Here is a 27,921-nt window from a genome sequence, read left to right as displayed (position 1 = left end):
AGAGCCATTATGCATCTCTTGACGATCCTTTCAATCCATCTCAGTTCCAAAAGTGCCATTTGCTTCTCAGATCATATCCAACACCCAGCTAAAGTGATCCTTCCCGATTTAGGGCGTATCAAGTGGTAACAGAGCCACTTTGGCTGGTTTGTTTTCATTCTTCTTTTCATCTTCTCATCTCTTCATCATTTTCTTTTCTTATTTATTTTTGGATCCGGGCTGTTCCCTTACTCGGAGTCCGATGAAGCTTACGTGCAACGTAGCTTACTCCCTTGTGATCGCCATTAAAAGAAAATTGATAAAAAAAAAAAGTTTGCTTTGGGTAAAAGTTTTGGCTTGAATCACTTCTGAAGAGAAATCCAGGGGGAGTGGTGGAAGAGAAACTCTGCTGGCTGAAGAGAAACACAGCCTTAGGACAGTTAAGGCGGATCCATATCAAAATTCTCTTCATCTTTCTTTCTCTTTTCTTTTTCCCACAAAAGTTTGTTTTGGGTTTTGATTGCTGAAGTTTGACTGCCTATCATCTTTTAAACCAGTGGAAAGAACTCTGAATGATCGCATAAAAATCGTGAGCTACAAACTTTGAGAGTGTGAGGATTTTTATTTGCTAACTCTTTTGTTAAGTGTTTTCAGGATGTTTGGACTTCTCAAGAAATTAAAACCAGAACAAGACGTTTACTTTCCTTTTAAAACCGTGTTAGAAAAAGAGCAAATAATTTAAAAAAAAAAGAAACAGTTTGCTTCTAATGGGTTTGACTTTGTGCAGAAACAAAGAAAGAGACAAAACAAGTTCGATGATGATGAGAAGTGGGTCAGAACTGGTGATCGTCCCTTCACCAAAGCCAAGAGAAGCAACCGTGATGTGCCTGATCAGAACGAGCTTCAGACTTATGCCAGCTTGGAAAAGAAGTTGCATAAGGCGATTCATGTTGTCTAGCAACTCAAAAAGAAGGGAAACACCAACACTTCTTATGCAACAAAACAACAAAGTAATTCTTCTTCTCTTTCAAATTCTGATTTGAAAACTAATGTGTTGTCTTCTGGTAAAAGGAAGGCTGTGAAAACCACAAGCAAGGCTCTTTCTACCAGGTGCTTCAAATGCCATAGGGTCGGTCATTATGCCAACAAGTGCCAAAAACACATATCGGTGGTGACTTTGGAGAAAGTTGAAACCGAGCCAGAAAAGGAAGACCTTTTCCCAATTTTCGATGACTATGCACATGAACCGAAGGAAGGGTCATGTGGAGAGCAAAATTGTGGTCATCAAGAAGGATCTTCTTCCATTCACAAACCGGACCGAACTCAAGGTGAGCAACATTCTAATTATGGTTCTTTTGCTTATAATCCTTTTCCTTTTATTGTTTCAGATTTGAGGACAAATCTTTTTGAAGAGGAAGGGAATGATGTGCCCCGGTTCGTGGATCAGTCCATTGGAGCCAACCAGCATGGAGATCAGGACGTTCTGAACAATTTGACCGAGGTTCATTCATCCGACAGTACCGGACACACTGACCGAGCCGTCCCGCGTGGGTCCGATTGGAGCTTCGGCTGGAACCACGTCCCGACGACCAAACCAACCAAACCACAGCCCGTCTTCCCCGACCAACTCGACATCTAAGACCCACAGTCGAGCCAGACTTAGCTTGGGTCGTGAAGAAACCAAAGACGGACATGCATTCTTATCCGGCGGACCATTCGGACAATCCCGCAAGCGTCCTTATCTTTACCCCGTGCATCCATCTGGTTCGGATGAACCTGGACATCTTGACTAGTCTTCTCCATTTTCTGTGCCTTGACCAGATCTAGTCTTCTCCATTTTTTGATCCTTGACCAGATCTAGTCTTCTCCATTTTCCGTGCCTTGACCAGATCTAGTCTTTTCGATTTTTCGTGCCTTGACCAGATCTAGTTAAATTTGTATTTTCTATGCATTATTTTTCCACATTTTCTTTAATTGTCTTTGACTACAAAACATTATAAATATGTAGTCCTTTTGATGAATAAAATCAGTTCATTTTGGTTGTTTATTTTCGATTCTTCTTTTCTCTGAGTGAGAGAGAGAGTTCTTAGCTAGTTCATCGGTTTGAACCATCAGCCAATCATCTTTGTGTGTCGTTTGGTGGTTAGCCAACACACTACATTCGTTCGGTGATGCTCCGGTCCAGCATTTAAAGCAACATCTATTCCAATAGGAATTGGAGCCCTATGTCTATAATTAATTTGGTTTGATGCATTGCAGACTCGACCTTTTTGATCTCCTAGAACTATTTTTCCATTATTGAAATAGGTAAGAACATACTTACCTGCTTCCGGCAGGATGGCGTCGATCGATATTGGTAGCGGAGTGTCGATCGACTTTTCTGTCGACCCGTCGCTCGATGTTGTTGTCTGAGCGTCGATCAATTTTTATGTCGATCCGTCGCTCGATGTTGTTTTCTGAGCGTCGATCAATTTTGGGCCAAAATTCATGTCTTCCATCCTAAGTACATGTGTCAGCAGGGAAAGAGGGAAAACTTTAGCAGATTCAGTAACAAAATCTAGACTATATTCTAAACTTAATCTAATGGTAATAAGAAAGAGTCTCCGGCAACAGCGCCAAATTTGATATCACTCAAATTACTCTAAGGAGCGAATTACTCTCTCAAATAAGAGGTTCAGATGTAGTACTTAGGGATCGAATCCACAGAGACTCTAGGATTACACAATAGATTTATTGTCTTTGAATTAAAGCTAGATTAATAGGTAAATAAGTTTTAAAGCAGTAAATGAATTGGTGAGAAAGGTGATTTGAGGTTGTTAACAGTTGGGAGATATGCTAGACTTAGGTATATTCTGAGGTATAATAAGTAAATAACTTAATTTGGGTTTCAGGAGTTTATTAATATTAATTGTTTTCGAATTCAAACTTAGATATAATCAATTAGATTATCTAATCTGAATCTCGGATTTCAACTCTCGTATGTTAATCGCGAAAAAATGTCGATCGATGATTCGTAAAGAATATCGATCGATAAACCTTTCAAAATATCGATCGACAGAACTATCGTTGCGTCCATCGATGCTTCTTCCAGAAAGCTTTACGGAAATGTTTGATTTATATTCTCTAACTTATTAGACCAACTCTCGTTTGTATCTAGTCAGTTAGATCATACTAGTTTATTTTTAGGTATTGATTTAAGCAATGGGTTGATCTTAATTAATCCTAAGATCTAAGATTCAGAGTTTATCAACCCTAAGCTTAGTAGTAAGAACAACTAGATGAAGAACTAATTAAATTACCCTAACAACAACTAAAGCTAGAAATACATACATCAGCCTTATGAGAATCCTAAATCTAACAGTGAGATTACTCAGACATATTCATAAGAAACATGGTTATGATGGTATGAATAATATTGCAATAGATAAATAAAAACAGTATAGAGTAAAGAAACAAAGGGAGTTCAAGATCTTTCCTCTCTCAAGGTGTACATATATATCTCTCCAATCCTAATCTCTCTCTCTCTCTCTAGAATAGTATGAAACATAGCCGTCAACAATGGCTTAGAAACAGTAAAATAGAGTTTCAGGTCGTCCAGGAGTATATTGGTAATATGTGGTGACTTCTGGGTCTAAATTGGTCACGAAACAGGCTTGGCCTGTTTTTTCTGGAATCACCGTCGATCGACATTATGGGTGCACTGTCGATCGACATTCCTTCATCTCCTCGACAGCCTCATCTCGCGAGGCAGACTGACCACTCTTCAGTAGAATGGGCGTAACCTCTGCTACAGGATTCTGATTGACCTCAAACTAGTGGCATTGGAAAGCTAATTCAAAGCTACATCGTGTTCAAAATATGGGCTCAATCTAAAGGTGGGAAGGTCTCCATCCATAGATAAACATCTGATGTAGCTGTGCAGCTCTGCTGTCAAAAGACTCCAAAATCACCATATTTCTCCAGAACGTACCTGAACCTGTAAACACTCAAAATAGACTCTATATAGTAGTAAATATATATTAAAACACTTATATACCATGGCTAAAAGTGGGTAAAATCCATGACCTATCAACTCCCCCAGACTTACCCTTTTGCTTGTCCTTAAGCAAAACACACATGGCAGTCTTATGAAAGATGTTTCAAAACAGCAGAGACTCACATGATTTAAAACTTAGAATCATCACCTCAGCAATATCGCAATCCACATCTAAGAAGTCATAATCACAAAAGCACATTATACCATATCCTAGCTTAGCAACCAAATTCACTTAGCTAACAACTTAGCAAATCCTGTCTGACATTCCCCTCTACCAACCTCATTTCTTAACATAAAAAAAGTGCAGGCTTTACCTTGGGAGTATTGATCACAGGATGCAAGGATTTTCAAACAAGTATCTGGATCTGCAGGTAAAAGTTAGTTTCTATCTTTTCTCTCTCCTAATTTCTCTCTTTAGTTAAAGTCTACTTCCATTACACGATCATTGACCAAGATTGGACAGGCTTCCATGAATCAAGCCTTAATGGTGGTTGCCACCAAGTCATGTTCACTTCTTTTTTACCTATATCCAAGATTGGACAGGCGAGTTAGCGGAAACTTCCAATTGAATTTTGCTTCAGGCGAGAGAACCACTCGAGTGCTGCTCCTCCGAGGTTTCGACGAAGAGGCGGCATTCGCCGGCATCTCTTTTGTTTTCTCTAAAATTGGCTCTCCCATCGCGATCTGGAAAGCGTGTAGGTGTGACTCTGGGTCGTTTGTACAGTCGTAAGGTGTTAGCTTGACCTTTCCAGGATTCGAAACCCTAGTTTCGGTGATGCGCGTAGTGAAGGGTGTTTTTCGAGACTCCTCGAGCAGTAGATCGATCTCGGGTGCGGTGTTGATAGTGTGATGGATATGAGATTTCACCGCTCTAACCTCTGCTACCGTTTTCATGAGACGATCCCGAAGATCTCGAATCTCGTATTTTTCGATAGCATATTTCCGACCTTGTCGGCGTTTGCCGCGAGTGTTCCGAGTTTGCTCCTCGGCCAGTTCTTCATGTTTGTCCTAGAAGATGGCTTCTTCTTCTTCGGTCATAGGGTTGTCGAACTGGGAGTCATCTTGAGACGTGCGGCTCCTAGTTCGACGCAGATGCACGTCTTCGTCTTCGTCTGTAGGCTCGGACTGACTGCTAGAATACACGTCGATTTGTTGGATTTCTCCTTCTTCTTTATCTTCCGCGACAGGGGGAAGATCTTCCGGGTTTTTTTGTGTTAGCGCGAGAGTGATTTCGTTGGGATTTTGCCTAGACGGTTTTCCTTGCGAGCTGCCTAACCGGTCCAAAGGAGTCGCAAAATCAAGTCTTCTTCCACGGATTTGGGTTGTTCTGCGCGGAAGAACGGCCCTGGTTCTTGTTGTTATGTACTCGACCTGTTCAGCGAGAGAACTCATGACATTCTTATGTTCTGTTGACTTATTTTCGAAAGTCGATAACATCTTATGGACTTCCTTGAACACTGCGGTGTTAGCGTTAACCACAGTAACGAGTATTTTCAACATCGTCGTCGGCAGCGGTGCCGTTACAGGTTTGGACTTAAGGTGAAACCCGGCTCCAACATTGTGGTTTAATCAATGACAAATGGTTTACATTACAACTACTATGGAAAAAATAGTATAATACACAATACGATATATTGTGTATACTGTGTTTTCTAGCACTAACTGTAACCGTATATGAAAATGAGCTAGCGCAACACCCAAAATTATCCAAACATCGCACTCGTCATAATAACCATCTTATCTATATACTCTGTAGTGACTACTCACCGTCCCTTACTTGTGGTTAAAATGAGACGTGCCAGTCTCTCCCAAGTACCGTTACTCTCACATGGAAATTGCCTTCTTCCCCTTTACTCTTTTGTTTTTTTTTTTTTGTGTTTTTTTTTAAATTGTGTACTAGGATTGATGTTGGAGGGAATCTTTCATTAATGCGAGTGATGTAACCTTGAATGGTTCACAAAATTTCTTCCTTTCTGTCATCTAATTATCTCCTGAATTTCTTCTCATAACCTCTCCTTTAAATCTGATGATGCGTTTGAGCAACCTCTCATCACTACACTGAGAAACCAAAGTAAAAGATTCACAAGAGTGAGCTACACAGAGATAGTAACGATGGATGATCATGAAAGCCCTCTTTTGTCCAAGGAGCCATCATCGTCATCATCATCATCCGTGGTGGCTTCCTCGTTTAAATGGATTCTGAAAGTTTTAATGTCCGTGATTTTCGTTGCATGGATTGTTTTCCTTTTTGTGTACCCTGGGAAACTCGGCGATGGAATTCTTACAAATTGGAGAGCTGTTTCTTCCAACACTCTCTTCGGCACCACAGGTTTTTACATTTCTTCTAATTTTCCGACAAAAAAAAGTTTTAAAATTGTAACTAATATTCATTTGCAAAAAAATATTTGCAGGAAGCATGTTCTTGATTTTCAGTGGTCCGATTCTTGTTATCTCCGTTTTAGCTTCTCTCTATCTGATCATCTCCGGAGAAGAGAAGGTGTTCGCTAAGTACGTGTGGTCCACATTCATTAGTTTAGTGTGATCCCTAGTTGATTTTGAGACAACGCCCATCATATATGATTGCTATAAACTCTGAAGAACTTAAAAGGAAAATGTTTTCAGCATACACAAACATTTTTTTTTTGAACTAATTTTTAGTATACACAAACATTTCAGAGTGATAATATATATTTATATATTATTTGAAATTGATATTGTATATTTGCATAAGAGCTTAAATTGCTTTGAAACAATGTAAGAAAAGAACAGTTCAAAAAAAAAACAATGTAAGAAAAGAGTTTATTCATATATAACAATAACAACGTAAGAAAGAGTTAAAAAGTGTAACCAAGTGGTCTTGGGTAGTTGTAAATGACACATAGCTGTGATTAGTTTTTGGGTTCGATTTTTCTTGGCCACCGAAATGCCTTAAGTGGTAAGGAAACATAGATCCTGCGGATTTCGTAGTGGTTAGTCTTTGGGTCTAGAAAATCTTTGGGATCACACTACAGTTATCAAAAAAAAAAAAAGAGTTCGAAAGTGAAGTTAACACTTATAAATAAATATACAGTAAGTCATTTTGGATACTGATCAATTTTATTAATTCCATATTTATTTCGGTGTTTATTGAAGGAAGAAGATATCGAAATTCCCAAGGTTCAGGCTGTGGACATTTCCTGTTCTTGTGGATGGGCCATTTGGAGTTGTTTCTGCAGCTGAGTTTCTTGTAATTATGATCTTCTCTGTGTTTTTCCTCTGGGCTATCTATGCATATACCATGAGGGATCTTGACCTTCTTGATCTCTTCCATGTGCTTCCCGAGGATAGAAGGTTCTTAAAGCTCATTTTCTTTGTTTCTTCCGTTCTTTATATACATATATTTTTTTTGCTTCTCATTCCAATTATGGTGTGACTTCAGTATGCTTCTGTTGGAGATAACGGGTCTGCGTTTCGGGATGATTGGACTCTTGTGTATGGTGTTTTTGTTTCTTCCAATCTCGAGAGGCTCCATTCTCCTCCGTCTTGTCGATATCCCTTTCGAGCATGCTACAAAGTATCACGTTTGGCTTGGTCATATCACCATGGCTTTCTTCTCCTTTCATGGCCTTTGTTATGTTGTTGCGTGGACCGTTCAAGGTCGACTTTTAGAGCTTGTAAGTCTCTTCCTTATTTAGTTTTTTTTTCTTTTTACTTATCTCTGTTGTGAATCTCACATATAATCCTATTATCAAGCTTCATTAGTATTTACTCTATCCCTGTCTCTCAGTTATTTGAGTGGAAAGCTATTGGAATCGCAGTGTTACCTGGAGTTATCAGTCTTGTAGCGGGTTTACTTATGTGGGTTACATCGTTACAGTACGTGAGGAAGCATTACTTTGAGCTTTTCTTCTACACCCATCAACTCTATATTGTCTTCGTTGTCTTCTTGGCGCTTCACGTGGGTGACTACTTATTCAGCATAGTTGCTGGAGGAATTTTCCTTTTCATTCTCGACCGTTTCTTGAGGTTCTGCCAATCCAGAAGGACTGTAGATGTAATCTCTGCAAAGAGTTTTCCCTGCGGGACTCTGGAGCTCGTCCTTTCGAAACCACCGAGTAACAATTCTGTTTCCCCTACCTCTAATCTAAAGCATTTACTGACTTTTTTTTTTTTAAATGTCCAACTCTAGATATGCGATACAATGCACTGAGTTTTGTCTTTCTCCAAGTAAGGGAACTATCATGGCTACAATGGCATCCCTTCAGTGTTTCATCAAGCCCTCTAGATGGGAAGCATCATGTTGCCGTTCTCATAAAGGTTCTTGGTGGATGGACTGCAAAGCTTAGGGACCAGTTGTCAAAGCTATATGAGGCAGAGAACCAAGATCAGCTCCTTTCTCCTCTGTCATATCCCAAAATCACAACTTGCGTGGAGGGCCCTTATGGCCATGAATCTCCATACCACCTGGCGTAATGAGTTATAAATTTGCTTTGTATATTTGAAATTTGTTTCAATACAAATAAAGCTCGTATTTTGGATTGCAGGTACGAGAATCTGGTCTTAGTAGCAGGAGGAATTGGGATTTCGCCATTTTTCGCCATCTTAAGTGATATCCTACAAAGAAAAAGAGATGGGAAAGCTTGTCTACCAAAGAAGGTTTTAGTTATCTGGGCAATCAAAAACTCAGACGAGCTCTCTCTCCTCTCATCGATCGACATTCCTTCCCTTTGCCCTTCTTTCTCTCAGAAAATAAACCTTGAGATTAACATCTATGTCACAAGACAATCCGAGCCTCTCTTGGTAAGTTTTCCATAAAACATTTTGTGCTTAAAGCCTTAATTTGTTGAATATTGTATTGTTTCACTGTCATACAGGAAGATGGAATGGTTCACAAGATGGTGAATCCTTCTGTGAAGCCAAGGAGCAACGGGTGTCCCATGTCGGTATTAGTTGGTACAGGGGATAATATATGGGCTGGACTCTATCTGGTATCATCCACCATCGGGTTTGTTTTAATGATCACATTGTTGGACATCTTTTACATAAACAAATTCAACATAACGGCGTGGTGGTACAAGGGACTTCTTTTCGTGGTTTGTATGGTTGCAAGTGTGTTGATTTTTGGAGGTCTTGTTGTTGTTTTCTGGAATCTTTGGGGTGAAAAAGCCGGTGATGTAGAACCAAATGGCCACGACAAGGTGACTACGAATGGAGAAGAACTACATAATCCATCTGCGGAACTTAAAGGCCTTAACACAGAAGACGATATTCAGAGTTTCATCACTACTCGTTATGGCACGAGACCTGATTTTAAAGGTACGATTATAACTAGAGTTGACCGATCCGTTTTCATTACCCAGTACTCTCCGGATGGGTTCAATTCGATTCAGCTATACCGGCCTGTTCTAGTGCAAAACAAAATTATAAATGTTTTTCTGTTGTTTTGTCTTTGAAAACACATTTTAATTTGCAGAGATATTTGAGTCATTGAATGAGAAATGGGGAAGTGTTGATGTTGGAGTTATTGTATGCGGACCGGCCAGTCTTCAGTCTACCGTTGCCAAAGAGATACGTTCACATAGCATCTGGCGATCCACGAATCATCCACTTTTCCACTTCAACAGCCACAGCTTCGACTTGTAACTTTGCTAAAAGGCTGAAGAGAATTATGTAATCAATCTGTGGAATGTAAAAGAAAAAAGTATGCATATGTATGTAATAGCAGTCTGTATGTATGAAGGATACAGCTAGGGGAATATGTGACTTTCTATTTTCATGTATAATTATGCAAATATATGAGCTTCTTATATTGTACTATATGTGGGAAGTAAATCATGCAATCAATAATTTTATAGAACAAGGTGTTAGCTTTAGGATAACAGTGGCAATTTATATGAGTACATCTTTAAGATAGTTTGCCCAAGTTGGGTATTTTGCTTCTTGGACCCGGGGGCCAGAGAGTCACGTGTCAAATCTGGGGGATTTATAGATTGTATCTTTTAAAATCCATAAGTCTAAAGATTCAGTTTCCAGTTCCAGAAGAGTTGTAGTTTTTGTCTTTGAGAACCCGAAAGTTCCCAGGTGTTTAAGGCGTGGTCTCGGAGGACAACTTATAGATGTTTTTCTTAAGAAACATTTACGCCAGAGGTCACTTTGGTTTAAGGTTTATAGTTGATGTTTTAGAGTTTAGGATTAACTTTTTTAGGATTAAGGGTTTAGAGTTTACTTTTTATGGTTTAGGATTTAGTGTTGATAGTTTAGGGTTTAGGATTTAGAGTTGAAGTTTAGGATTTAGAGTGAATCAATTGCTCCAATACTTCTCTTTTTCAAAACAAAATCTCACATACTCCTTATCTATAATTCATTTCATTTTCCTTTATTTTTAATTCGAAATCTGATAAAAAATCTAATATACCCAATATAAATCTACTTATTTATACAACATGCCACTAAACCTAATTTTATCTCTTATCTCTACAGATCTAGATTTCATTTACATTCTTCATATTCTTTCTCTCTTCTCTTTTTCTCTCTTATCTTTCATTCTTCGATCCAAACTTTTTTGTCTTTAATTTTTTTCTTCTTCAGGTGTTCTACTTTTCCTTTTGTTCTTCTTCGAATCTCTTCTTCTTCGAATCCATTCGTCTTCGAATCTTATATGTTTCTCCTCTTTTTTTATTTGTTGTTCTTTGTTTGCAATTTTAGGATTCTCTTCGAATCTCATATGTTTTCCTCTTTCTTCTCTCTCTGTTTCTCTCTTTCTCTCTCTCGCACTACAAATCTGGCTTGCTGCAAGAATATATGAGAAATGTGAAAGTAAAACTTCAACCCAGAAACAAAGTTTTACCAAGTTATACAATCGTTAAAGTACAACTTTGTAAAACTTGGTTAAACTAGGTTCAAAGTATTACAAAGTTGTACTTCGACAATGGTACAACTTAGTAAAACTTTGTACTAGTTTTATCAACTCGTGTAATCGTTGGTAAAACTGTATAACTAGGTTATAATTTTACCAAGTTGTAACTTGACAAATGTATAACTTGGTAAAACTAAAACCTAGTTATACCATCTTCGAGGTATAACTTGGTAAAACTATGACATAGTTATACCAAGTTTGTACTTCGGCAGTGGGTAACTTGGTTCAACTTGGTTTTTAGTTTTACTAAAATTCAAAATTCAAATTTTGAATCTGATACCCAAAATTCAAAATTTAAATTTTCAATTGAGGAGGGAAAACGTATGGGCAAAATTAGAAACATTTTATTTCACTAAGAGTAGAGAGTATGCATGATTTCGTAAAAGTATGTTAGATCACTTTTTGCCTCATTAAGAGCATCTGAGCATCTCTCTCGTTTAGAGTTGATGATTTAGGGTTTAGAGTTGAAGGTTTAGGGTTTAGGGTTTAGAGTTGATGTTTCAGGGTTTAAGGTTTAGAGTTCATGTTTCAGGGTTTAGGGTTCGTATTTCAAAAGAAAATAGGGTTTAGGATTGATGATTTAGGGTTATGGTTCGTATTTCAAAAAAGAAATAAGGTTTAGGATTAATGGTTTAGGGTTTAGAGTTGAGTTTTAGGGTTTAGGGTTTGAATTTCGAAATAGTATAATTCGAACAAAAATAAAAAAAAAATATTTTTTTTATCTTTTTAGATTTTTATTTATTTAAATATTTATTTATTATATATATAAAGAACAAGAGTATAAGAGTCTTTTGCCACTTAATGAATAAAGTATTTTTGAAAATATCTCTTTAGTGATGGTAAAAATGAAAAGTGGTAGCATGAAAGTGGTAAACATATAATATTTCTCTGATTTTATAAACTAATAAAAAGAACTATATCTATGTGTTTGGCTAAATTAAGTGAAATATAAAGAATTTTTTATTTAGTAAATTAATTATATGGAGTGAAAAATTATGTGACAACAAATTTAATAATTTTTTATTATTTTGCATTAAATTATTATTTTTTTCACAAAAACATGTCTTTAAATTATGTTTTTGGCTACGTAATTTTCCATCGATTGAAATTGAAATAAAAAAAAGTTTTAGTAAAAATAACTAAACCAAACGTTTAACCATATGAAAAACCCAACAATTTTTTTATTTTTGATTTTAGAATTGGCACAAATTTAATGTTAATTAACTAATAAATAAAAATCTACACTATAATTATTATGGTAATATAATTAATGATATGATGTATTGTTAAGTTAATATAATTAATGAAATTGTTAAACTGGTGAAATATAAAAAGATAATTAATGTAATTATATTAATGAAATTACTAAAATAAGCCTATATTTCTTTATTTATACTGCTATATATGTTTATAAAAAAAATTCATTTATACTGCTATCTATATTTTCAAACAATAGCAAAATATACTTCAGTTTTAATAATATAGATAGATGGGTTCAAAGTTAGTTCTAGGCCTGGGCATTTCGGGTATCGGTTCGGTTCGGATATTTTGGGTTTCGGGTAGTTCGGATAGGGGCTAAAGTATCCATTTAGTACTTGACCTATTTTCGGTTCGGTTTGGTTCGGATAGTTTCGAGTTCGGTTCGGTTCGAATAGTAAATGTAGGAACCGGAAAATATCCAGAAAAAGTTTGGTTCTCATTTGGATCCGGTTCGGGTTCGGATAGTTCGGATAATTTGGATAAAATATTGGTTATTTAGGGTAAAATATCAAATAATTAGGATGATTTAGATAAAAATTTAGGATATTTCAGATTACTTTGGATATTTCGGATAAAACTATCCGGATAGTTTCGGATACTTTTGGGTAGTTTGGATACTTTATAATAATTTAGTTATCTTCAACTATTTTCAGATACTTTTAATAGAATTTTAAATTAAAAATATATATTTAGTTATGTTATATGTATATATAATTAATATTTTTATATATTCGGGTATCCGTTCGGTTCTCGGTTCGGTTCCGGTTTGGTTATTTCGGATATAAAAATATAGGAACCGTTCGGATATTTGAGGGTATCGGTCCGGGTCCGGTTCCGGTTTCGGATACTTCGGTTCGGTTTCGGTTTGGTTCTTCGGTTCCGGTTATTTTGCCCAGGCCTAGTTAGTTTACATGGTTTTATAAAACTAATGAGAAATGAGTACTCGGGATATTATTGATAAAGATATGGTTAGTAAATAGTGAAATCGTAATTAGTGATGAATACTTAATTTGACATATATTTTTTAAATACAACAATTACTATAAATATACTTCTTACGAAACATGTCCATATATTATACAATACAATAATTTATGTCATATAATTGAAGATAAGTTATTTCAATCAAATATGTCCACATTGAGAACCGATACCGATTGTGAGTTGTTTTGCTCCTTGTCATTAACCTAAAGATTTGATAGAAATCTCATCTTCCGTCAAGCTTCACATGGCTTTTCGAGTTGTCTCTTCTCCGCCTCTGCCATTCCAGTCGACGACTAGTGAACTTTATTGTTCTGTCTCCTGGTGTATGAAGCTTTGGTATCTATATTGCATGTATTATTCTCTGTAGGAGGAGACACACGCCGGAGGTATCTTCCAAGTTTGAAGTCATCACCTCGTTCAAAGGAGCTCTGTTGTGGTCAACATGCATTGTTTAGTTTCTTGGTTTCTTTTGATCTGGTCCTTGCTCTTTCTAGTCTAGATTGATAAAGTTAAAGATTGTGTTATCTCTGTTGATCTTTGTCTCCAATATGTGGGCTGTTGTTTCCGGGGACCTTTCGTTTGGTTCGTCGGACTGTTCTTACTAGGATTAGTGGTAATCACCGGTCTATGTATCTTGTTTTTGTTAATCTTAATGAAAACAGTGTTTAAAAAAAAGAGAACCGATACCAGTAGTAGTTAATTGTAAATGTGATTCGACAAAACAAAGAAGAAATAATACTTTTTCCATTCTAAAAAATAACTTCACTTTTATGAACGTAAAACCATATAAAATCAATATATGGTAAATAAAACTATGAAAAGTTGAAATATTTTGACAATTCTTCAGGTAATAATTAAATCGAGGACAATTCTCTAGTAATAGTGATTAAAAGATGCCATATACTATTGAATTCATATAACTATAGAATCCATAGAAAAAAATCCTAATATATTATGTCATATAAGTATATTTAGTTGTTCGCTGACCCTATATTATGTTATATACCTATTTTTATTATGTCACATACGTATTTTTATAATGTGGCTATCAGTTTCGCATATATACTCTTAGTCATTCAATTTTTTTTGCCATTAAAAACACTAGGAAACAACCCCACGCGTAAACGCGCAGAAAGAGAAGACGTTTATTTTTTTTTTTTTTGTATTTTAATGTTTTAGCTTAAGTAATTTGGATAATTGGTCAATCATTCCCCAAAAAATATAACTATTAAATTCGTAAGGATTTTAAAAATGGTCTAATATACTTATATAAAAAAGAGTAGTAAACTATAAATGTGTATGTAAATGAGCAAATATTATGTTATGTGCTTACTGATACCACTTAAATTACCCTAAGGAGTGTTACTCTCATCAAAAGAGGTTCAGATGTAGTATTTAGGGATTGAATCCACAAGGAGATAGGAAACAATTAAATCTAGTGTTTATTAATTCTAAAGGTTGTAATGTTTTAAATAAAATAGCAATAGTAACTAGTGAGTAAATGATAAATGTAACTTATATTGGAAATGATATTAGATGCAGGGCCACTATTCAGGTGTTGGAGATTATAATTCCTATAGATACCTAACTGTTGCATGCATGATATATTAGAGCTCATTCGCTTAACTCAGTGATCAGCTGTCGTATGTACCACTGGTTAACATACTAGATCTTGTGTCTCACCGGTTAGATGCAGACACAAGAGAGTGTCGATCGATAGTCTATTAAGACGTCGACCGATACACTTTTGCCAACATCGATCGATTGTCAGTTGAGGACATCGATCGACGGGTTCTAGCCAGGCCTATGCGCGAGTATGAAAATGCTCTACTAAGATTCTAAATTGGCGGTTAGCCCTCTCTAGCAATCCTAATATGATAGATATATTTCAGGATGGGATAACAAGGATGCTTGAATATGCAATCCTATGATCAAGTTCTAGTTAGCTAGGCTAAAACAAGCAATGAATACAAATCTATCATGAATATCACAACAAGGCAGATCTATAGTTTGTGGCTAATCCCACAAACCTATTTGAACCCTGGATCTAACAGTTGAACTACTCAGACATAGCAAAGCAATTCATATCAATAGATAAATAAAAACTCATAGAATAGATGATAAGAAAATGAAAACAAGGAGTTCCAATCACAAGTGATCTTCTCTCCAAATGAAACTTGTAACAAAACTAGGTCTAGAAAAGAAAAACTCACTCTGCCGTCAAACACTTAGGCAGTGTATATTCTACTAGGTTAAAAACTCGTCAGGGCATTTTGGTAATTTGGCTTGGCCTTGGTCTTTAAGTCTGCTGAATCCAAAATGTCGCGTCTGATGTCTTGACATCGATCGATGGTACTTGTGTACATCGATCGATATTAATCTTCATCTGTCGAGGCATTTCCTGATATCGATCGTCAGCACTGATGCGCATCGATCAATTATTCTTCCTCTCGTCGACCTCTAAGTAGTCAGCTCGGGTGAAATATCCTTTATGCTCCAAAATGCTCCAAAGTCATAGCTTTACTCCGAAATGCACCTGAACCTGAAAACATACCTAGAAGAGTAGAAAACATAGATATATATATTGTAAAATAATAATATACCATGGATAAAAATGGGTCAAATCCAAGGTATATCAACTCCCCCAGACTTACCCTTTTGCTTGTCCTCAAGCAAAACATACAGGCAGTCTCTCTGAAAGAGGTTTGAAAATATTTGGGAACTTAAGATTTTAAAAACATAGAAATCTTTCCTCAACAATTTTGCAACCACATTTAAAAAGTCCTAATCACAAAAGCACACTATGCAATATCCTAGCTTAGCAACCATTTCTAACATAACACAACTCATCAATTCACGTCCGACATCCCCTCTACTGATTTCATTTCTTAGCATAAATATAAAGTGAATGCTTTACCTTGGGAGTATCGATCACCGGATGCAAGGATTTCAGACAGGTATCTGGAGCTGCAGGTAAAAGTTAGTTCCTAGTTTCGCTCTCTCTAAATTTCTCTCTTGAGTCAAAGTCTGCTTCCATTGCAGGATCAGTGACCAAGATTGGACAGGCTTCCATGAATCAAAACTTAATGGTGGTTGCCACCAAGTTCTGTTCACTTCTTTTTGACCTATATCCAAGAGTTCTTTGCGAAAGCGAGCCTTGAAGATTGCCGCCTCCAAGTCCCGTTTCGAACTCTTTTATTTGAGTCTTTATGAATCAAGCCTTAATGGTTTTAGCCACCAAGTCATGTTCAGACTCATCCTAATTAAACAATAGATCGTACTTATTATTATTTTTTTTTCATATAGATATACTCTATAACTAATCTAGGATCGAAATCTAGAGAGAGAAAATGTGATAAATAATCTAAACCAGGCGTTACCTTCCAGACCTATCTGAAGAATCCGATCCCATGTATACCAAGCCCCAAGACAAGCGGTTATGTCAGGTTTAGTGTTGGAAATCAGCTTTGGTTACTTCATACGGTTCAAGGCAAGTGTGTAGTTGATAGGTTGATCTGCTTTAGCATCTTTAGTGTTATCTGCAATCAGTAAATCTAAAATGGTGCTAAAGATTGGTTAGATATTCATGTTTAAACCAATATAAGATTATCGTCCCTGTTTTCGATAGCTAAGCATAATTTATTTGAAATTCCTTTTTACGTAAGAATAAAATAAATTATATCAGTAAATCTCCCCCCAGACTTAAATTACACTATCCCAGTGTAACTCAGCCGGAGTTATGATGAAAAGTGTATGATGTACGAACTGTAACAAGTAGGTAAGATACATCTGACCGGATTAAATATCGATCGATGGGTAAGTGTTACATCGATCGTCGTGTGGTTGCCTATGTCGAACGATGTCGACGTCTCGTCGTCGGTCGATATTCAAGTCCTCCTACTCGGTTCTCCTAAATCTGAAAGAGATAAAACGAAAGAAACTAAATGCTAGCTAATAAAACCAAAGTAAAATACCTAATAGTGGGTTGCCTCCCACTCAGCGCTTGGTTATAGTCATTTAGCTTGACTGTGGTAGTGATTGGCTATTGGGTGGAGAAGCAGCTGCTTGTTGGAAAGCAAGCATCCACGTCATCTCTGCGCATTCTGGACCAAGATGCAATGAAACTTCTTGTGGCCTCATCATTTCTTGTCCATTTGTCATCCATCTTCCCAAGTACATTGGAGATGTTCTGTAGCCTTTCTTGAATGTTGTCAATGCTGACCTGGTGCCAGCCTATGTTGTCATAGGCGTATGCTGAAAGATCTGTCAGTTCCTTTTGCATTGACTCCACTGTCTTGTGTATCAGCTGCTCGCCGATTGGTATAGACTCGGCGTCGATCGATGCGATTATGTGTTCGTTGGTCGATCTCGGTGAGTTGCCGTCGATCGATTTTGTTGTCCTGTCGATCGATGCTGATATCTGATGTTGAGCTGCGAGTTGCCTCTGAATGGCTTTGACTTCTTTCTGTAGCCATTCTGCGTGGTTGTCTAGTCCACTAATTTTGTTGTCGAATGGAAAGTAGATGTCATCGCAGCGTTTGTCAAGTCGTTCCTCCATGGTGTCTAGAGTAGTGTAGATCTTGGATGTGATCTTGTCAACCTATGCTGTTGTGTAAGGAACTAACTCCACAGGTTTCTTGCCATCGATCCAGGGTCCTCTTAGCCTATCGATCGATGCTGATTTTTCCTGCAAAAAACTTTGATTACTAATGTTCTCAATATCCGTTTGGGCATCAAGTAATTGACTAGACAATTTGTTTAAATCTATCATGACTGGTGATATAAAACGGTCATGCATATCCTCGTAAGTCCTCAGCCTCTCATTCATTGCTGAGACTTTGGCGTCGAGCAATGTGAAGGTGCACATGTCGATCGCTATGGCTGGATGTTGGTCCTTCTTGCGAATGGTGTCCAGATCTTGCTGTAGTAGCTCGATTTTAGTGCTTAGCCAGTCCACGTTGTTGTTGAGAGGACAGTAAACGTCGTTTATCCTCGTGTCGATGTATGAGACTTCCCATTCATCCCTGTGTTGTGTTGAACATCGCGGTTCTGCAAGGATCTTAGCTGTAGGAAGACTGACATCGATCGATGTTGCATGTGGTGCGTCGATCGATGCTGAGGTCGTAGCTTCCTTCTCAAGTTGCTGACGTAAGCTTTCAATTTCTGTCCTCATTTCTGCCATACATCTGAAAACCTCATTGTAGCCTCTATCCAAAGGCTAATGTGTATCTTCTACCAATGATTTGAGCTCCTCTTCCAGTTTCTCTTGAGCTCCACAAATACCAAACACCATCTCATCGATTTCATCCTTGGTGTAGAGTTCTGGTGCCAGTCTTGTGAGTGTGAAGGAAGTGGCATGTTCTGGAAGACAGATATGGCTCTCTTCAAAAAGAGATGCTCTTTCCAGTATTTTCCGGATGTTGTCCTTTGTGACATGTAGCATCTCACCAGCTGTGCTTCGTGCGTGTCCACGCTCATCTCTGAAGACTCCATATTTGTCCCTTTGTTCCCAAGTGAACTTTCTGGCTCCATACATGTCAAAAGCACGGCTCCCACATTCATAGCGTCTGTCGATCGACGTTTGATCATATATATCGATCGACGTTGGTGTTACCCTGGCGATCGATGTCTCCGTTATACAGTCGATCGATGCTTGCCCTTTTGGTTGGCGTGATAGATCTGTGTTGATCTCTGTTGTGGTGACTCCTGCGTGGTTGTTAGGATCTGTTAGAATGACGTCTGGAGTGTCACGTTGCTGTGAGAACAGGTTGTCAGGTCCATTGGCTACTTGAAGGATGTCTGCTATGTCCTCTCTGGACAATTGTAAAATCCTTCCATCCATTGCACGTGCGTTGCCATCTGTGTCCCTGAAAATACCAAATTCATCAGGTGTTAGAAAACCGTAATCAATGTTTGCTCAATTATTCTTTTTAGAAATAGAGAGATTAGGGTTTAGAGTAGTATCGATCGATGTAGATACAGTTACATCGATCGATGGCAGAGTAGTTTATGCAGAATTTGTGTTCTTGAGATGATTGCTCTTCATGGATTTTTCTGTTGATGTAGAAGGAAGAGTGTTCATCTTATTTGCTTGTGTGTTTGCTCTGATGTGTGTAAGTGGTTTCGGAGGTGCAAAACGAATTATATAGGTATCCGGAAACCTAGTTAGGGAGGGAATATTCTCATGCTCCTGAATTTTCGCTGCGGCGCGGATATCGATCGATGTTACTTTTGGTGTGTCGATCGATGTGAGCGGTTGTTTTGCTGGACGAGGGTGGGTATCGACCGATGTGGAGTGCACAGCGTCGAACGATGTTGGAAACGTGTTGGTGAACTTATGTGTTTCAAGTCTTTCATCCTGCAAAGACATTTCTATTGCACGTTCTTTCCAGTAATCCTCATTGTATTCCTCGGTATGTTCCTCATGAGGTGAAGTAATTACAGTGTCTACTGCAAAACTTTCATGGACACCACTGTCTGCCCAACTGCCTATGGAATAATCATCATGTCCTCTCCTGGTTGGAGGTTGGAAGGCAAAATATTGGTGACAATGATTAGGTGAAGCGAAATGGTCAAGTGGGTGCATTACGTCGAGTGACATGTTGTTGTGGTCATCGGTCACCATTGACACATTGGAATCGATCGATGGAAAGGTCGGGGTGTCGATCGATTCCGAGTACTCTGTTTTGTACTCCGATTCATACTCTGCTCCACAATGGCATGCGCCAATGAAGCCAAGTTCTTTCCCATAATCCACAAAATTAATTACTTTTCTCTTAGGTCGGATGGGATCGTAGTGGATGTTTGGGTCTATGAGCGTTAGACACAATTTGTTTTTGTTCTTGTCACATACAGCTCCTACTGTAGCTAGGAAAGATCTTCCAAGCAGAAGTGAAGAGTTCCAGTTAAGCTCGATGTTTAGGACATGAAAATCTACAGGGACAAGGGTATTACCAATCAGTACCTCCAGATCTCTTATGATGCCTCCGGATCGTTTCTTTGGAAGATCCAAGAAGGTGAAGGATTCTGTTAAGGCTTCGATGGTCAAACCAAGCTGGTCTGCCATGATCCTAGGGAGGATACTAACCGATGCTCCTGTGTCACACATTAAATGGGGAAATTCAACACCCTTGACTATGCATGGTATTGCAAACTTCCCATGATCACTCTTCTTCGTCAATGTGATCCTGTGTTTCATCTTTCCTCTGACTTGATGAAACATTCTCCTAATGTCCTCCTCAGTTACCTTTGTTTCTCTGAAGAACATCCACAACCGGTGTGTGAAGTAAGCTTCATCAAAAGGTTTTTCGATTGGGATTCTGAGGACTCGTTTAGTGAAACCATCCATCTCCTTATCGTTAGCTTCCCTCTTAAGGTTTTTAGGAATCTTCTCCTTTCTTTTCCTTAACCTTCTCCCTTCAGATTCTTGTTCTTCTTGAACAGGTTCTGTTGAACTATTTAAAGGGCTGGGTTTTGGTTCGGGTGGGTTTGCTAATGGTTTAGGTGGTGGTCTGAGTGCATTGATGTAATCATTATCGATTGAGGGTAACCGCACTCGGTATGTCAGAGGTGCCTGTCGATCGATGGGAGGTGTGTTGTGACGATCGACGTCGGACTCACTCTGTCGATCGATGGTTGAGTTAACCGATCGATCGATTTTTTCGTAGAAAGGGGAGGGTGGGTGAGGATGCTTAGCTGCGAATTCTTCATGAGTTAGAATTCGAACCGCATTGCATTCAGTCGAATTGGCAGACGACGTCGATCGATGACTGGAGTAATCCGTCCATCGATCTTCATCATGGTCTGTTGATCGATGCGAGTTCATCGACATCGGTCGACACCATTGGGATCCGCCGAGACTCATGGAGCTTTCGATTTTGAAATCTCCTTCCTCAAGGTTTTCATTTCTCACCACTTGCCAGAAATCATCATCTATGATGGCATTTACGTGGTGTTTCCCTTTGTCGGCAACTGCCTCTCTAGCAAAAGCTTCTTGCCTCTTAATAGTCTCGCCCGTCTGAATTACTTGAGTTTCAAGTTTTCTCACCTGAGTCCCTAAGGTCTTGATTTTGGTGTTCAGATTGTTGTAGGCAGAGTCTATCTTACCGTTGAAATCCACGGTGATTTGTTGTTGTCCCAACAGTACACGATCAAGCATTTCTTCGATCTTGCTTTCCTGAGTCTGGGGTGGTGGATTTTGATAGTAAGAGTTCGAGTAGCTCTTGCTGTTGTTGAAGGGTTTTTGAAATTGTGAACTTTGGTTACTTCTTTGGCCATTTCCAAAGAAGTTTCTGTTTCCGCCCTGGTTTCCAAATTTTTGGAATCCAGTACCTCCGATGTAGTTCACATCTTCTTCTCCTTCTGTATCTGCTACTTCTCCTTCAGCTGAACAGACTTGCTTCCTAAGAAGTTCGTGCACCACATCTAACTTAGCTCTTACTTCGTCCATCTGTTCCTTCCCGATAGAGGCTACAGACTTCTTCCGTTCAGAGTCAGTGTTTTTGGTGCTGCTGCTGTTAGCAAGGTTTTCGATAAGTCTCACAGCTTCCAACGGATTCCGAGTAGTGAAGTTTCCTTCACTCGCCGTATCAAGAGCCATTTGATACTGTAAGGCGAGACCTCGGAAGAAAGTGCTTAGCAGCTGCACTTCATTAAATCCGTGGTGTGGACAGTCTCGCTGGAAAAACCTAAATCTAATCCACGCATCTTTGAAGGACTCTCCAGCCTTCTGCGAGAATGTGGAAATTTTGTTCCGAAGTTCTTCAGCGCGCGCCTCATCGAAGAAGTTTCGTAAGAAAGCATTCTTGATGTCGCTCCAGGATGTTAAAGATCCTGTGGGTTGCTGCCTAAGCCAGTGCATCGCTTCTCCATTCAGCGTGTATCTGAAGAGCTTGCACAGCAGGTAATCTTCGGGGACTCCTTCCATCCGAATGGCAGCGATTAGATCCTCGAACCGTTCCAAATGGTCCATAGGATGCTCGTGCGGTAACTCAGAGTAAGGTATCTGCGACACGAGAGTGTAGTATTGAGGCTTCAGCTCGAAATTCTGCTTCTGGATCTCTGGAAGTCGAATCGCTGATCTGTTGGAATAGTATTCATCTGGGCGATTGTAGTCGGCCAATGGTTTCGATCGAGCGTCCTCATCTACAGGTTGAGCAGCTCCTGTAGCATCAGCATCAGGGATTACAGTTCCCTGAGCATCTATTTTCTGACCTTTTGCATTACATAGATGACCGGCCTGGTCATACAGGTTTCCGTTCTCATCCTGAGTTAGAATAATAATGTTTACCATTTTTGACGATACGGTATCGATCGACGTACACGGTGTAGAATCGATCGTTGTCGAACGATTGGGATCGATCGACGATGACGGTCTGGTGTCGGTCGACGGTTGGTTGTGCGACGACGAAGTGGTTGCGTCGAGCGATGTGGAACGTTGACCTCTACGGATGGTGCGTTCCAAATGAGCAGGATCGTCTGTGAACAGCAAGTCTTTCTCCTTGTTGCTTCTGGTACCGCTGGGCATGCACCTGAAAAGACAAGAAAAAGAAAGATTATTAGAAAAAGGGCGTAAAGAAAATAATAAGAATTAATAAAACTAAATCTAATGGCGATCAAAGCTCTCCGGCAACGGCGCCAAATTTGATACCACTCAAATTACCCTAAGGAGTGTTACTCTCATCAAAAGAGGTTCAGATGTAGTAATTAGGGATCGAATCCACAAGGAGCTAGGGAACAATTAAATCTAGTGTTTATTAATTCTAAAGGTTGTAATGTTTTAAATAAAATAGCAATAGTAACTAGCGAGTAAATGATAAATGTAACTTAGGTTGGAAATGATATTAGATGCAGGGCCACTATTCAGGTGTTGGAGATTATAATTCCTATAGATGCCTAACTGTTGCATGCATGATATATTAGAGCTCATTCGCTTAACTCAGTGATCAGCTGTCGCATGTACCACTGGTTAACAGACTAGATCTTGTGTCTCACCGGTTAGATGCAGACACAAGAGAGTGTCGATCGATAGTCTATTACGACGTCGACCGATACACTTTTGCCAACATCGATCGATTGTCAGTTGAGGACATCGATCGACGGGTTTTAGCCAGGCCTATGCGCGAGTATGAAAATGCTCTACTAAGATTCTAAATTGGCGGTTAGCCCTCTCTAGCAATCCTAATATGATAGATATATTTCAGGATGGGATAACAAGGGTGCTTGAATATGCAATCCTATGATCAAGTTCTAGTTAGCTAGGCTAAAACAAGCAATGAATACAAATCTATCATGAATATCACAACAAGGCAGATCTATAGTTTGGGGCTAATCCCACAAACCTATCTGAACCCTGGATCTAACAGTTGAACTACTCAGACATAGCAAAGCAATTCATATCAATAGATAAATAGAAACTCATAGAATAGATGATAAGAAAATGAAAACAAGGAGTTCCAATCACAAGTGATCTTCTCTCCAAATGAAACTTGTAACAAAACTAGGTGTAGAAAAGAAAAACTCACTCTGCCGTCAAACACTAAGGCAGTATATATTCTACTAGGTTAAAAACTCGTCAGGGCATTTTGGTAATTTGGCTTGGCCTTGGTCTTAAGTCTCCTGAATCCAAAAAGTCGCGTCTGGTGTCTCGACATCGATCGACGGTACTTGTGTACATCGATCGATATTAATCTTCATCTGTCGAGGCATTTCCTGATATCGATCGTCAGCACTGATGCGCATCGATCAATTATTCTTCTTCTCGTCGACCTCTAAGTGGTCAGCTCGGGTGAAATGTCCTTTATGCTCCAAAATGCTCCAAAGTCATAGCTTTACTCCGAAATGCACCTGAACCTGAAAACATACCTAGAAGAGTAGAAAACATAGATATATATATAGTAAAATAATAATATACCATGGATAAAAATGGGTCAAATCCAAGTTATATCACTTACAAAATTAATAGTTATTGGATAGCATTGCAATATTAAGTAACGTAGTCATCTTAGATTATTTTCTTCCTTTTTCTTTGTGGCTGTTTTACTTCTTGGGTTGCTACTTTCATTACATTTAGATTGTCATCTTTGCTTTCTTCTAAATCTTTTGTCGTCTTTGATGTTCTCTTTTTTCTTGATTTATATTCTTTGGAATCATTTTTTCTTATTTCCTTTTAGCTTCGTTTATAGTTTATTTATTATTGTAGGCTGTAAATTAAAATGTTAGTTTTAAACTTTTTTATTAATACCATAAATTGATGGGCTAATTTGCCAAATAACCAAAAAAAAATAAAAAATTAGATTTTAGGAGAGAGAGTAGAGAGAGATAGGAAGAGAAAGTAGGAGAGAGGGGAAATTTTGGTTAGTTGGTGTATTTAAATTTTTTCATGTATATAGGATGCAATTTCCCTAAATTGATTAAGACAACTTTTATTTAAACCCTTAATCTAATTTGTATAAGTTGTACCGCTTCAATATTAATTGGTGTTCCTGTCATTCATGTAACTGTTAATCCAGCCGAACTTGAATTATAATTAAAAGATGTGACTTTAACATTGAATTTGAAAATCTTCCCAATACGTTTTTCAGATAAATCATAAAAAAGAAATAATTGCGTTATCACTTTGAATAATTGTATGATTGTTCATGCATATAGCAAAATTTAAATATCATTTTTTATTTATACACTATAGCTCAATACTAATTACAAGTATTACACTTACGTGGAATTTTATCAAGTTTGGTTGCTTATTTACCCATAATTCTGGTCATGTCCTTGATGAATGTGGTTAATAATACTGTATCTGAGTTAACTTCGACAATAATTTCAAATTTATATCTGTTTCAAAATATTTGGTATTAATAATCTGTTACTTATTTGAATTAAATAAATTTATTTTTCTTAGATACCGTAAAATTCCAACAATATCCGGTTTTGTGCATTTTTTTCAAATGAGTTTCCCATATATTATTTGAAGTATTTTAGCACAATGATTAGAAGATATGTAATTCCATCCATTCCTTGAACTAATTTCAATAATAGTCCCTTCGATGGTAAACTCTTTGTCTTGATAATATATGTTGCACCAAAGATTATAATTTTTTATATAATTATGTATTTTGGACTTTTATAAGTCAAATATTAGTAATAGGAAATTAATAATTTACCTACCTCAAACAAATCTTTGGCAATGAAATCTATGATTTCTATTATTTTGACAATGTTATCATTTGTTTTCCTAAAACTGCATTTGCCCTTCTCTTGTATTGTAGGTGTTCTATATTGACCACAAATTTCTATATTTTATGAATTATATATATATATATATTTTTTATATATATATATATATTTAATTACCTTGTTTTAAATGATTGAATTATATTTAAAGGATCATCTTGATATATTTTGGAAGCAGACACTGTTTTTAAGTAAAGATATCCTAATATTCATGTTTACAGTAATTTTGTTTTATTGTTAAGACTTAGTTATTTATTAATCTGAATTTTGATTTTTTTCTTACAATACATGAATGTGTTTTGGGATTAACACTTATTATAATCAGAGTTACACCATATGCTTCTTTATTTTTCATCTGACTTTGCTACATATTTACCATATTGTCTCATTAATTTGCACTTTTCTTCCCTTGTTATTCAGTTATGGGAGAATAAACATAATGTAAAAGAGGTTTAATTAATTCTAAAATTATAAAAGAAGGCCAATTTGAATATGAAACATTATACAATATTTAAATTTATATAAAGTGATTTTTTTATTACTCATTGTTGAAATGTTTAACTAACCCTTCTAATTGTAGGTCTAGGTTTATTCTTCTTTGTCCAACATTAATAACATCTGTATTTATCTTTTCTTCAATACGGGTTTGGTGAGTCTACTTGATTCTGTTTATTTTTCTGACAAAAAAAATAAAAAAATAACGCCAATAATATCTGCAATTAACATTTTTTCTATCAATATGCAGTTTATACATTAAAAGTTTTGTGTGTGTGGATTTCTAATTACCATCATAAGATAAATTCTTGTCAGCAATTTTCATAAGTTGATCATAATCACCAAACCTAAATTTCTCCTTGTTTATTAGTACGCTCTCTTCTGATGCTGGAGTTATAGTGGAATTTTCATTCAGCCCTGAAATTTTATAACGTTCACTACCCCTCCATACTTCAAAATCATTGAAGATATAGATATTTCCCTCCAACATCTCCATAGAAAATTGATGAATCTGACGAGTATAAATTGATCCCATAATAGTTGATTCTATGTTAGAAATTATTTTTAGTTTTTAAATATATTAAATTACCATTTTTAATTAAGACTTATAATTTAATTACCATTTTTACGATTTCTTACTTCCCATAGTCGAATTATTCTTTCGATAATTTTCTGATTGCCATGTTTCATGTTGATGTTTTCAAAAAACTTGTATATGAAGGGAGTTTTATTCTATCCATATCTATTTTTTTTTGAGTAAATTAGTGGTCTTCCTTTTTTATTCATAGAGGCAAAACTTTATGAACCATTGTATCTGTTAGTTATGGAAAGTTGTGTTGTTTTTTTCAGTCGTGACCCTTCATTTTTGGAATATATTTATTGTTATAGTTTTATGGAAATTGTTGTGAATATTTCACTGGCAAAAGTAGTTTGAAGTAAAAGGACATGTTTTTGGCCTTAATATTGTGAATTTTTGTTATTTTAAATGCAATGGTTTGACAAAATTTGAATTTTTTTAAAATTGTGCCTCATCATTCTAAATAGGTGTCATTACATCTGAACATTAATATAGTTTATCTTAAGATATTTATCACAAATAATAATAATAAATAATTTTTACAGTGGTAAATTGGTAATAATTTTAAATAGGTGTCTTTCATGTTTTGTTGAACAAGTTATAATAACTTAAAATAAGCCACTGAGATATGTAACTTCGTAATTTATGCAATTCATGTATGCGAATATACAAAAATGATGGAGACGAATAGACACAAAGTTTTTAAAACACCATTTTCAGTTTTTGTTTGGTTTATTGTAATATATATAATCTAATTGTGTGACCTTATTTTTATTTATATATATTTAATCAAAACACCAGACACTATTATTCAATCATCAAAGGGCGTAAGTTCCAACTGTTATCTTAATGAGTTTATCCCTATCCCCTTCTCTCCCTTCATCTAATGTGACCAAAACCAGTACCGTAGAAACCAGCGCAGAGCCATGACAAAGCAATTGATGGATCCAATAGATGGAGACGTGGAATAACGCCACTAGGGTCGCAATATTTCTCACCGAGCAAAACATAACTTAATTAACAGTTGCAATTGTTTGTGATCAACACTAACTCCTTCACATTATTCAACTTCGCTTTCATGCCATTGAGGGAAGCACCATCATTGTTGTCATCAGTCACCACAACCAAGAGAATAAGCCGAATAAAGACTCTATAATGGACCGAAAGATTGAGAAGCCGTGACGTCGTCAATATGTTGGGAGGGCTCTTGCTTTCCGGTATGTCATCCATAGGAGAGCTTTGTATCTGTTATTCCATGACAAAAAAGATGGTGAGGATCTTACGCTGTCGAAACCGTTGAATCTTAGAGAAGGAGGGAAAATAGTGGTTCAGTGGTTTGAGTGTTATATTGTGTGACAACAACCGGAGGTGCCATATTTTTTTACCGGGTAAGGGTTCTAGAAATCGCTTCTTCACACTTTCTCTACTTCTCACAGACATCAAAAACCAGTAAAAAGTCCCACC

General features: G+C 37.2%; 1 protein-coding gene, 1 long non-coding RNA gene and 1 other non-coding gene across 3 annotated transcripts; 2 read left to right on the top strand and 1 right to left on the bottom strand.

The window, feature by feature from the left end:
- The first annotated feature begins 5,906 nt into the window (after positions 1–5,906).
- Positions 5,907–9,821, top strand: LOC103843890 (ferric reduction oxidase 7, chloroplastic). Its single transcript, XM_009120664.3, has 9 exons — positions 5,907–6,344; positions 6,427–6,523; positions 7,148–7,345; positions 7,434–7,668; positions 7,782–8,109; positions 8,184–8,463; positions 8,539–8,794; positions 8,869–9,310; positions 9,468–9,821. The coding sequence occupies exons 1-9, from the start codon at positions 6,128–6,130 to the stop codon at positions 9,635–9,637; spliced, it is 2,223 nt and encodes a 740-aa protein (XP_009118912.1). The 5' UTR covers positions 5,907–6,127; the 3' UTR covers positions 9,638–9,821.
- Positions 9,822–11,930: 2,109 nt separating this feature from the next.
- LOC117128961 lies at positions 11,931–24,465 on the bottom strand. Its single transcript, XR_004452485.1, has 2 exons — positions 24,103–24,465; positions 11,931–14,482 (listed from the first exon to the last, which is right to left on the bottom strand). It is a non-coding gene; the product is annotated as an uncharacterized LOC117128961 (long non-coding RNA).
- Positions 21,809–21,914, top strand: LOC117129413. Its single transcript, XR_004453062.1, has one exon. It is a non-coding gene; the product is annotated as a small nucleolar RNA R71 (small nucleolar RNA).
- Positions 24,466–27,921: the final 3,456 nt, after the last annotated feature.

Source organism: Brassica rapa, chromosome A10 (genome assembly GCF_000309985.2).
Source record: "Brassica rapa cultivar Chiifu-401-42 chromosome A10, CAAS_Brap_v3.01, whole genome shotgun sequence".
NCBI classification, from domain to species: Eukaryota; Viridiplantae; Streptophyta; class Magnoliopsida; order Brassicales; family Brassicaceae; genus Brassica; species Brassica rapa.
The sequence above is the reverse complement of the archived record's forward strand: the minus strand, read 5'-3'. Positions and strand labels throughout refer to the sequence as shown.

Bases quoted from the DNA above. Each gene is read 5' to 3' on its own strand.
- LOC103843890 (XM_009120664.3), top strand. From the start codon at position 6,128: ATGGATGATCATGAAAGCCCTCTTTTGTCCAAGGAGCCATCATCGTCA. The intron at 6,524-7,147 runs GTACGTGTGGTC...TGTTTATTGAAG, and splicing joins GAAGAGAAGGTGTTCGCTAA to GAAGAAGATATCGAAATTCC. The intron at 8,110-8,183 runs GTAACAATTCTG...GTCCAACTCTAG, and splicing joins CGTCCTTTCGAAACCACCGA to ATATGCGATACAATGCACTG.